The sequence below is a fragment of the Rhamphochromis longiceps genome, linkage group LG3 (genome assembly GCF_057381845.1).
Source record: "Rhamphochromis longiceps isolate RC_006_pf linkage group LG3, R_longiceps_female_GT1.1, whole genome shotgun sequence".
Lineage (NCBI taxonomy): Eukaryota > Metazoa > Chordata > Actinopteri > Cichliformes > Cichlidae > Rhamphochromis > Rhamphochromis longiceps.
In genome coordinates, this window is record NC_140559.1 from 56,594,441 (window position 1) to 56,606,837 (window position 12,397).

Sequence of the window (12,397 nt, forward strand, 5' to 3'; positions counted from 1 at the left end):
TTTACAGACAGACAGGAATAAAAAGGACCCAGCTTGGAGTGGAAGAGCCTCAGGGAGAAGGAGGAGAAACATAAGAACATTGTTTCTGCCCTGGAGAGCTGCTGCCTCATCAGAAAACTACTGATCATTAGGGTCCAATGTTTCCAAATTTAGCACAGCTGTGCTATTTTCAAAAACTGATTTAGAAATTTGGAATTTCACGAATTCTCGTGTCTAAGGCGGCATGCTCTCCAGAGCAGGAACAAGGCTGAGGAGAAAATATTCTGTTGCAGACGGGCGTGGCCTCTTTAGGCACTCCAGGATAGCCAGCTCCACCGCCGATGGACCGTCCTGGGACCCTTCCCTCGCCCGCCTTCGAGCTGTCCTCCTCTGTGGGCCTGTAAAACACAGAACAAAACACCACAAAGAAATGAGAAGGCTGCTACTAGATTTTCATTTTCAAAATTGAAGAAAACCAGGATATGAACAGATTGGTTGTAGATATTTAGTAAAGGTGATCACAAGGGGATTCAAGCAAGTAAAAAGCTATCAGTGCTTGATGTTCATACCTGTGGGTGCAGCAGCAGGAGTGGAGGGACCAGGGACTGGGGAGTCAGGAGAAGCAACAGGGGAGGACTCTGCTGCATGATTACTTGACTCTATCAAGACAATATTAAATGTTAACAGGTCGAAGACAATAGTCATAGAGAATATTATATTATTATATACTTATTATTATATACAGTGGTCTCTCGTTTATTGCAGCACATGAACAGTAGTCACAGTTCTCACAAGTTGATTCTCAAAGTGCAAACCAAGTCAATTTTAAAACGTAAAAGTATGCCGCGCTTTTTCTCCGTCTGTGGCGCCACTTTGGTGCGCCTTTTTCGCTCCCGGTGCAGGTGCCTATTTCCGAATGAGGGTCATAGTTATGAGTGTTTTTGTGCTGTTTTTTTCTATTTGAAGTGATGGTTATCAAAACCAAACATGATAAGTTTGGCAAGCGCAGGAGACATGACATGGAGGAGATTTGTCATTTCGGCTGCAGAATGCAATGCGCATTGTTGAAAGCTGTACGGTGCAATAAAAAAAAAATCAGCGAAAAGGCGAGGCGGTGACGGATGAACAGTGGGACTACTGTATACTGTTTATTAATAAACAAAATATATTCCTGTATGACAACACGCATTAATTAACTGCCTACATTAATTCATTGTAAACATACCTTCTGACTGACACTCCCCTGCTGCCTCTTCGGGCTGTCCCTGGTCCTCGGGGGAGAAGTTCTCCACGGTCCGCACCATATTTCCGCTAGTCTCCCGCGGGGTGAGGAAGGGGTCCAGAAACCCCATGACCGCGAAGAACTTCCATCTCCTCCCCGATCCTGCTGCTGACCCACTCCTCTTCTCCTTCTCTGCCCTCTTCTCCTTATTATAGGTGTCCCTGAGGCTCTTCCACTTTCTCCTGCAGATGTCCTCTGAATAAACGCATTATCTGGTTAGCGGAAAGGTATTTGTACAACAGTGGGAAAATCGCGGGACAGTAGGTGGGCTTGCTAGCTTTTGCGCCGCTTCATCGGGTCAGTCTGAAAATTAAAAAGAAGGAATGAACTTACCAGGTTGCCCGATCTCCTCACTGATTTGTCTCCAAGCTAGGTCCTTTTTATTCCTGTCTCGGTAGAAATAGTAGGTAGCATCGTATAATTCGGGATGATTTGCCACAGCACTGATTAGTTTTTCTTCCATGATGAATGCAGAATGAATGGCTTTGGCGGGATCTGCCCCTTTGAACTAGGTAACAGCCACGTCACCAGGCTCCTGATTGGTTGTCGCGGCGCGATTTGACGCTGGAGTTCAGATTTTTCCAACTCGAGCGGGGGACGCGAAACGCATAGAAAAATCTGCGTTTTCAAAAATACCCAGGTACGTGTGGACGTAGCCTTGGTGCCACTGAATCTTTGATTTGATCTATTTTTTGCTGTGTTTTACTTGCATTTATTTGAAAGTGTGAAACGCAAAACAGTTTATTTTATATGCTGGAATATGCAGAAAATGGGCTTAAATGTAAAACAAAAATCTTCCAATCAGAGAATGTTGCATGGAGTTTAATTTTTGCTTGATGCAATGTGCATAAAGTTAAAAGATTAATGAAACCAGTTTTAAAAAGAGACTTTTTCATTGTGTATTATGCAGAAAAAATAGAATTGGGCTGAAAGGTCTATTGCTTTATAACATATTGAGGTTGTGTAGAATGTTTTTTTAAAAGTAACTAAGTAATAAAGTAACCAGTTACTTTTAAAAATAAGTAATCAGTAAAGTGACAGGGTTACTTTCTTGGAGAAGTAATTAGTAACTAATTACCTTTTTTCTTTTTTGTCTGTCCCGTTTGGTTCTTTTGCCACCAGAATTGTTGTCTAAAGGCAAAGAAAGATGCCCAACGGATTTACTTTACCAGATGGACCATCCCAGCCTTGCCGTATTGGTCTATTTGATTCACCTTTGCTTTTATTGTTTATTTTATTTTCATTTGCTGAACCGGTGGTTGCAGTGACATGCCCGTGAGCTCCACCGGCAGCCAGCTGTGCCAGAGTGACCAAGCTCTAATTACTATTTTCAAGTAACTTGACAAATAATCCTTATGAATCTTGTTGTTTTATTGTTTTGATCTTGAGGAATCAGTTACGCATAAAGGCCTGTGAGGGAGATGGATGACGAGGTCAGTTCCTTGAGTGGTGACTGATGGGAAGGACAGGTAGGTGAAGTAGCAAATGGTGCTGTCTTGACGTCTGGCAACAACAATGAAGCTTTGTGGTGAAGATCTGCATCCATAATATACAGAGCTGCTTGAAGGGGTGATGGAGTAACGTGACAAATGAGGTTAGGTGACCCCATGCCTAGTGTCAAGCTGTGTGTCTTAGTCTGCATCTCAGTGTGCTTCCTGTTTTATTTTTACAGTTTCTCGTCGTGTATTGAATTTTCTCTCCCCGTCTCGTTATGTCTGTTTGTTTCAGCTGTGGTTTCATGTTACTATACTTTCCCTAATTACCCTTGTGTTTCAGGCTTTCCGTGTTTCCATGTTCAGGTTTCAAGTTTGGATTTCATTTTCAGTGTTTCTATGTTTTAGTGTAGTTTTGCTCAGTTTTAGTTTGATGTTAGTTTTGAGCAATGTGCTTTATTTAAAAAGCTCAATTAAAGTTTTTAACTGTCAATCTGGCTGACGTCCAGTTGTTGTCTGAGTGGGTGCAGCGCTTTTCTGGTTTAGCTGAGGACCAGTGGAGGCGTCTAACTGATTGAGGTGAGATCAGATCACCCTGTGCTGTGATGGGAAGGTGGTCAAGCACTGATCACTTCTCAGTGTCAGTGAAAAGGATGGGCTCTGTTCGGGGTTGTCTTGCTTGGGAGGCAAATGATGTGGATGGAGTGGAATCCGCAGGAAAAGCAGGGCTGGTGTTACTTAGTTTAGGACCAGCACAGAGGTCTGTAGGAACATCCACATGTGAGGAGGAGAGGACCTGATTTGGCAGCTGCAGACACACTGCCTGCTGGTGAGGCAGGCTAGTAACACCTGGCTGTGGCTGCTGAGCTGGTGTGATGTAAGGCTTCTTGACCTGTTGATCTTCCTGGTCAGATGCAGACACTGCAACACAAACAAAACACAATGAGTCTTCTTTTTTTAAACAAATGTTTGTCTTTCACATGAAGGAAACGCCGTGATTCCCAGAAATAGTCTTTCACCGGTGGTACAGCTGCGATTTCTGATTCTCTTCCTCTTTTTGCCCTAAAAACAAACACATTAGAATTTTCACGGGCTGATACAAACTCTCTGATGTGAATGTTTCATCATTCAGTGCAGTCACAGGCACATGTATGAATATTGGCACTTTGGACATACATAGTTGTCTTTAGTGGACCACTGTGGATGCTCTTTTGTGTGACGCCATCTTTCTGTCTCCGCCCGATCAAAATATTTCGCCTGCTCATTTTTTGAGAGCAACTTCCACTGTGGACAGAAGACCACAGGAACACACTTTCAGCATATATAAATGCACAGCTACACTGTTACTACACATTACTACAGGACAGCTGGTACACATGCAAAGACACCAGCACAAAACATGAACAGATCCATAAATGTATGTAGAGTTAGTTACACACTTACTCTCGCTCCCACAACTGCATTCACAGCTGCACTCCCACTGACGTTCAGTTCAGCCTCCACCTTCGGCCTCTGCTCTTCCAGATAGACCATGAAGGCATTTGGTGGCTTCTTAATATAAGGACGGCCGTCATACTGATGGGATTGACACGGTTGTTTTCTACAGGGATAAAACACAGTGTAAGAGCACATGTCAACACTGCGAGAAACCTGCAGGACAGTGCAAAAAAGCAGTACAGCAAACTTACCTTGGAGTGGACGAGCAAAAACAGTGCCTGGTGGTGTTTTGGGGATCATATTTGCAGGCTACTTATACAGTAGCTTCTGTGGAGGGAGGGAGAAGGTTAAAACCACACAATACTGACACTTAACCCAGCACTTCAGAGGCTAATAATGATGAGCGCCACAGAAACATGTACGTGTGGGCAAATTCAAACTTTGGTAATTTCTTCACCAGATTCAGAGAAGATTGCATGAACAACACAAAGTAAAGTGATCACTGGGAGGAGAACGTGTGCATAAAACTACATTTATAGATAGCTTCACTTTGCTCTCAGTTATTTTTGGATTGATTACAGGTAGTGATTAAGTTTTCTGATCAGTGTGACAGTCCTGCTCAAGTGGAGCAGATGCTGCAGATGGACAGAGTGTGGTCTCCGCATGCGAACTTTCCACATTTGCAGCAGGTGGTGACAACTCTTCTTCTGCTTTCTGCGCAAAACTGGCACTGCCTCCTGACCTTCCTGGCTGGAGAGGGGCCTGCAGCAGCACCTTGCGCACTTTTGACAAAGTCTGCTGCGAGTGATGAGCGGGGAAGGTAGCCTCTCTTCGCTATCTGTGGATTGACTAGCATTTCTCCCACCTCCTCAATATACAGCCTCCTCCTGTGTGGTTTGGCCTGCTGCCATAAAGGGTCAATTGCGGTCCACAAGACGTAGCCATTGTAGAGCGAGACGTCAAGGAGATGGTGGAATAGGGCCAATGGCCACCGATTCGTTCGCCTCCTGCACGAGTAGGTGCCAACAACCTAACCCTAACAAAAAACAAACAAAAAAAACCCCGAAAACATTAAACCTACAATATATGAGCAAGAATGAATAAATGTGTGCGTAACTGCGTAATGACACCTCCTTTACATTTGTTGTAATCTTTTATTATTGCTGGCTTTCTCTCAGCATCATCGCTTACGCATGGAGTCCGGTGCTTTGTGTTCAGCAGGAGGACATTCGTGCCGCATCTGGGTGCATAAGACACGAGCGTGTGCGTCTTCGTGAAGGCGAAGATGAAGGAGAACACCTCTCTCCCGCTTGTCTCCAGCAAACGTGGTGGAAGTTCGGGCTTATTTTTCCGAATTGTGCCAACCAGGGCCAGTTTCCTCCTCAGTAGCTCTTCTGACAGAGGGAAGGAGGTGAAAAAAATTGTCACATGTTATAATGTGATCTGTCATGTCCAGGACCACCCTCATCCCCTGGTTGACCTCCAGGCGTTTGCCAGCTGCTTTGCCTGTCTAGACCTGTAGTCTGCAGGCGTAGGACGTTGTGACATCACATAGTGCCCAAATCTTCAGGCCATACTTGGCAGGCTTTTTTGGCATGTACTGCCTGAAGCTGCATCTGCCTTTGAATGGTACGAGTTGTTTGTCCACACAAACGTCTCTGTCTGGGCAGAACAGCATCTGGAGGCGGTGCGTCCACATATCCCAGACTTTGCGGATTGGAGCCAGTTTGTCACCTCGGGGTCAGGAAAGTTCATCATCAAAGCGCAGCGCCCTGGTGATGTAACGGAATCATTTTTCCAACACGGTCGCCCAAAAAATCCGCCATCCGGATTTCTCACTCCAAAGGTTGGCCGTTGATTCATTTTTTGAACGGTACACACTGGCCAAGATCAGCTGTCCCACATAGGCCCTTAGTTCATCGGTGTCCACATCTCTCCAGTCTGCGATTGTGCGTCTCCCTTGCAGATTTGTCATTGATGCAATATGCAGCACGATTTCATCTTTGAGAAATAGTGCAAAGCTGGACTGTGGGTCGCTAATTCAGGCGGTGGCATAATGTGTGGGTCCCAGGATAAGTCCTGTGGCTGCAGGCACATAGCGGAGCGTCTTGGCATTTGTAGGAGACCACACTATTCTTCCGTTCTTAGACGTCCACTCTGCTGTCATCCCCAGAGTCCTCGGAGAATGACGCGGAGCCATCCTCGCAATCAGGGTCCAGGACCATTTCCAAAACTTCCTCAGTGCTATAGTACCTTGCCATCGTGAAAATGACTACTCCCACGCTACGGCTCATTCTTATAACCGCGGCTTTAGTGCAGCTGCATACACAACCTATCCACAAAGAAGTTTAGAAAGTCATCACTCTCAGATTTAGAGGACACGGGTACTGGGTGGTGCACGGGGGAAACAATAGATTAATTCTTGTCTGGAAATATCGTAAGAGTTTATTTTGTGACCCGGAAAAAGTAATATTAAAACTAACCGTAATGTTACAAAAAGAAAGCATCTACAGCACATGTCAAACTCAAGACGAGTGGTTAATGTGTCTTATAATATGTCTATATGTCAATATGTCGATTGTGTTACCAGTGCAGTGACAGTATTCCGCCATTAGGTCGCAGTTTATCCATTTCCGTGTTTAATTAATTAAGTGTTATCCACAAATCAAATAAAATAAATGCATGTCAACCATGTGCAATTTAATGATAGTACCTGCATGTTGTTTTGTGTTTGTTGTTTTCAGAACATGATCAATGGATGAGGTTGGTGGAGAGCGGATCCACTTGATGTGTTTAATGACAGGCAGCATGTCATTTTGAACTCAGTTGTGAGCTGAGACAATGTTTATTTGTCATTTTGAGTTATATTATACTACTTTATGTGCAACAATGTTTTTGTGGGCAGTCTTTTGTTTTTGTAAAATTCTACATCTGTCACGTTCTTTGTAGCTCACTATTGATGGTTGTATGTTATTCTGTAGTGATGGGTCGCTCTCGAACGAAATGGCTCTTAGAGCCGGCTCATTGACGTGAACGACACGAGCCGGCTCCTTATCGCGAGCCGTCACATGGGGTTTTTTTTTTTTTCTTTCTCTCAGCCTCTCTCTCGCACTTTTTTTCCGCTTCACTCCGCACGCGAGCCTTGTGCTTTATGCTGGGCAGAGGGGGGAGGGGCGTTTTTTGTATTATATTTTGTATAATTTGTATTATATGGTTTATTTATTGCATTTTATGTGGAGTGAATAAATAAAAGTATATTTACGGTGGCCTCTAGAGACAAGGCACGTACAAACTCCGAAGCACGTACAAAAGACAACAGTGCTCCAGGTTGTTTGAGGCAGTGTTGAGCTTTTGTTACCTACCTACACAAGCCAGGAAGTACCAACGACCGGATTTGGTGTGTAGTAGTAACAGGTAAATGAACATTTTTGTTTTTACATTATTTGAATATATATGAGTGCCTGTGTATAAATACAGAAACAATACACACATGCTTTCAATTGTGTAATTTAAGTGATCTAGTAGCTCTGCTTTGGAAGTTCAGTTCATGCTAGAATTGTGTTTTGAAGTTTGTACGTGTTTTGTCTCTAGGGGCCACCGCATATATTTATATATAAACATATATAACTAAAACCACTTTTTTTTTTTACGTTAGTAATTCCTTTTGTGCATAATTTCATATTATTGTTAATAATAAATTAATTAAAGCAACAAAACAACCCGAAGAGCCGGTTCGGAGCCGAAAGAGCCGGCTCTTTTTAGTGAGCCGAACCGAAAGAGCCGGATCTCTAAAAAGAGCCGGAAATCCCATCACTATTATTCTGACCCTCTCAATTGAGACCAAACAATTTTGATAAGTTATTATCATACCTTGTTTAAATATTTTTCTTTATTTGCTTAAATAGTTTGATTGTGAGCAGTGGAGTAATGTGGGTTTCTTAACATGACAAATTAGATTAGATGTATGTTATCTATGCAACTTAAGACAATTTTGAATATTCTTTTTCCAGTCCCACCATTAATTGCGTACTCTACTATGGGACTTACAGTCTATAAAAAGTAAAGGTAAGAGTACTTGGAACCACTATTCACAATTACAAGTGGTTTCCCTTCTAAAGTCAACATTTACTCACCTTAACTTCCACCCCAGGGACAAAAACAGTGATTGGCAGATGTTTGGGTACTGGCTCAGTAGATCAGTACGACCATGAAGTTTTAGACCATCACGTAGCTGGGTGGGAAGAGGCACCAACTGAAGGATGGCATGAAGAACAACAGCATTGAAATGCAGAAAGAAAAAAAATTGCATACTGTTAAATTAAAAAGAAAAAAAAGGTTTTGTGGAAAAACAGAGAGTAAAACAATTTTACCAAACAATTTCTTCTTTCTTTTAAATATTAACAGTGAGTTCTGTCTTTTTATCTTCTGCGGCCGACTCAATCTTAAAGGACAGAAACACACACAAGAGATGGTACAATCTGTGCCACAAACATGTAATTCCAAACATTTTAGAGCAGTGAAACCTATAAAACTTAATACCTGAGAGATAAAAGAAGTATAATGAACATCACAGACATCCTCCTCTCATAATGCTTTCAATCAAAAGCTCTCCATTGCACAAGTACCGGTAACACCAATCTTTGAGGCAGCAGAAATTTCACCAGTACTACTGTGAGAGAAGAGATAAATAAGATCAGTCAAGTAATTTCCAAAATGTGTGTTTGTGTGTACACACAGACAAGGACCCCACTGCATGTAAGCAAGGCCTACTGGAAGTTTCCTTGATCAAGATCCAGCAAGGAATATTTGGGAGCCTTCGCAGTCTGGTCACTCTCAATGACCGTTGCTCCAAGCCTGCAACCATTTCTTTTAACACAAATTGTTAGTCAGGTTAAGTAGCTATTTTTATTCCTAGCAATTTAGAGCATATTTTAAATATGTGTACCATCTCTCCTGACACAATATTCTGCTAGAATGACACAATATTCAGAAGAAGCATCTCATTGTTTTATGCTAATTAATTTATATAGTACAAAAGTAACACACATGTCAAATGATTCAAAGGTTTTTTTGTTAATCTGTGCATGTGTTGCTTGCGTCTAGTTTCACAAAACCTGGGAGGCTCTTGGGGAGTTTGAACACTGGGCTGAACAGTGGTAGATGTAGAAGTGAGTAAATTTAGCAGGCGTCTTGCTGACCTGACAAGTTCTGAACTGTCTGTCAAACACAACAATTGAGCAGTATGTTAAGAGTACTCTGTAATTAAAAGATCCTTAAAAATAACTTAAGGCCAAAAAAACAGCCACTTCCCAAAAAGTGCTGCAAAAATGTTATATGTTGATATTTTAATATTAATTTAACATTCATGTCTGATGTCAGTGTGTTCAGGTTCACTTGCCTCCTGTCTCGTTAGCCCTAATTTCTCCCAGCTGTGTCTCCCTCCTGTTTCCCATTCCCTGATTACTCCCTGTGTATATAAGCCTTGTGTTTCCTTTGTTCTGTCGCGTTGTGAACGTCTGTTTACCCTCATACCACCCTGTGTGTTCTGTTTGCCTGCCTGCGAGTTTATTTGCTTTCCAGTTTAGTTAGTTCTTTGTTCAGTCTGTAATTCACCTGTGCCTCCGTGAGTTCTGCTCTCGGGTCCACCTTTCCTGCCTGCCTTCACACATTCATGACAGTTTTTTTTAACAGAAAAAACAAAAGGTTTAAATATTTTCCATAAAATGCATTTCAATAAATATTTGATTGTTATTATAATTAGGCCTTTAGGTGGGTGAAAGATTGGCACCAACACTGATTTTGATACATCATTATTATTAATTTTTTGCAGGGGCACAGTAAATTTAATAATTGTAGCCTAAATGGTATATGTTTTTCACTTTTCCCCACTAAATGTTTATTACCTTGTTGCGTTCTAAAATTAAAAAAACATTGTGTAAATAAAAATACAAGATCAGTTTGAACCAGAAGAACATTTATTTTTGAAAGATAAACAAGAACAGGTGGAGCAGACGCTTCAAATGAACTGGCTGTGGTCTCTGCAGGTAAACCTCCCACATTTGCAGCAGGTGTTCCCAATTCGTCTTTTTTTGTCAGTGCAAAACTCGCACTGCTTCCTGCCCTTGGATTTTATGAATCGAGAGGGGCCTGCAGCAGCACCCTGCACAGTTGTAGCGATGCCTGAAACGGCTGAGCGGGGAAAGCGCCCTCTCTTCATTATGTGCTGGTTGACTATCATTTCTCCCACCTCTTTGATGTACAGTTCCTACTGTGCCAGTGGCCACCAATTTGTTCGCCTCCTGCATGAGTAGGTGCCAACAATCTAACAAAAAAAAAACCCCGAAAACATCAAACCAATGTATATTTTACACAAGAATATATGAGCAAGAATGAATAAACGGGTGCGTAATTAATGCATAATGACACCTACCTTATCAAGGTTGTCGACACCTCCTTTGCATCGGTTGTAGTCCTGTATTATGATGGGCTTTCTTTTCCCTTCATCGCTGACGTCCTGACTGCAGTGTTTGGTGTTTAGTAGGACCACATTCTTGCCCAGGGGATGTAGGACATGAGTGCGTGCGTCATTGTAAATGCAAAGGTGGAGGAGAAGACCGCTCTCCCTTTTGCTTGGGAGCAAAAGAGGTGGAAGTTCGGGTTTTGTTTTGTCGAATTATGCCAACTAGAGCCAGTTTCTCTTGCGCAGCTCATCTGCCAGTGCAAACGAGGTGAAAAAATTATTGCAGGTGATGACATGTCCATGGAGCCCTCTGTCATTTCCAGGACCACCCTCATCCCCTGGTTAACTTCAGAGCGATCGCCAGCTGCTTTGCCCGTGTACACCTGCAGCCTCCAGGCATAGGATGTTTTCAAATCACAGACTGCCCAAATCTTTATGCCATATTTGTCTGCTTTTTCAGCATGTACTCTCTGAAGCTGCACCTGCCTCTGAATGGGACGAGCTGCTCATTTACACAGAGGTCTTTTTCTGGGATAACAGCATCACCAGGCGGTACGTCCACATATCCCATACCTGGCGGAAGACAGCCAACTTGTCTTCCCAGTGTCGGGGTCAGGAGAGCTTGTCATCAAAAGGCAGCGCCCTGGTGATGTGATTAAATCTCTTGTGGGACATCGTAGCCCGGAAAATGCTCCGTCCTGATTTTTCATACCAGAGGCTGAGGGTCCACATTTCCAAATCTCGCCAGGCTTGGATTGTGCGTCTCCCATCAGATTGGTCATGGCAACAATATGCTGCACGATTTCATCGGTCAGGAACAACACGAAGCTGGAGATTGTGTCAGTTATTCGGGCGGCGGCATAGTGAGTAGGTCCCGGGATAAACCCTGTGGCTGCTAGGACATAGTGGAGCGTCTTCGTATTTGTGGGAGACCAAACTATTCTCCAGTTTTTTGAGGTCCATCCTGCTGCTTCTTCATTCATCTCCCCTTTGCTCTCATTTTCAGAAGAGAAATCAGATGATTTGGACGTGGACTCCAGCAGCTCTGTGTGTATGCTTCCTCCGTGTCCTTGGCGGGTGACGAGGAGCCATCCTTGCTCTCACAGTGCATGAGCATGTCAACAACTTCCTCTGTGCTGTAGTATTTTGCCATCGTGGAAATGACTACTCCCGCGCTATGACTCATTCTTATAACCTCGGCTGCAGTGTACCTGCATAAACAAGCAGAGCTTCAAGACAAAATAAAATCCAATTTGGTTTTGGTTCTTGCTTTTATATTTAATTTGTTTGTATTGCAGTGTGGACAATAGAAAAAAGAGTGTCTAAATCCAAAAGTCTTTTCTCTTTGAAGTTAGATACAGACATACTTTTTGGGGGGGGGGGCAAAAAGACCCTTTTTTTTTTTCTTTTTTTTTTTTATTAAACACACATGCCGTTATCCAGTATTGATAGTGACACATAAACCATTGCAGAAATTTAAGGCCAGTAGTCCAAAATGAAATCCTAACATAAAGGAGTGGATTAGTTGATGTTATAATAAATGTGGAATGGAAAATTGTGTTTTTAATGGTTCTCAGTGGGGCAGTTTTTGTCCCTAGGATCAATAGTTTAAGTTTTTGTGTAGCTTAGCCATTTTAGGCTAATTTAATGGACCGAGGCCACAATTCTAAAATAAATAAATATATATATATATATATATATATATATATATATATATATATATATATATATATATATATATCTATATATATATATATATCTATATATATCCTTTAGCAAATTTGTCTATATTCCACTCAACACAAA

General features: G+C 42.3%; 1 protein-coding gene across 1 annotated transcript; it reads right to left on the reverse strand.

Moving 5' to 3' along the window:
* Window positions 1–213: 213 nt before the first annotated feature.
* Window positions 214–1,724, reverse strand: LOC146675414 (uncharacterized). The gene is made up of 4 exons (XM_085401157.1): window positions 1,595–1,724; window positions 1,205–1,456; window positions 549–638; window positions 214–377 (listed from the first exon to the last, which is right to left on the reverse strand). Exons 1-4 carry the CDS (start codon window positions 1,722–1,724, stop codon window positions 214–216), a joined length of 636 nt encoding a protein of 211 aa, XP_085257283.1.
* Between the last annotated feature and the right edge of the window lie 10,673 nt (window positions 1,725–12,397).

What these genes read in the sequence shown, in the direction of transcription:
- LOC146675414 (XM_085401157.1), bottom strand. Translation starts at nt 1,724, where the DNA reads ATGGAAGAAAAACTAATCAGTGCTGTGGCAAATCATCCCGAATTATAC. An exon ending in TGAGGAGATCGGGCAACCTG is followed by an intron (nt 1,457 to 1,594) that starts GTAAGTTCATTC and finishes GCGTTTATTCAG; the next exon opens with AGGACATCTGCAGGAGAAAG. An exon ending in AGGGGAGTGTCAGTCAGAAG is followed by an intron (nt 639 to 1,204) that starts GTATGTTTACAA and finishes TTGTCTTGATAG; the next exon opens with AGTCAAGTAATCATGCAGCA.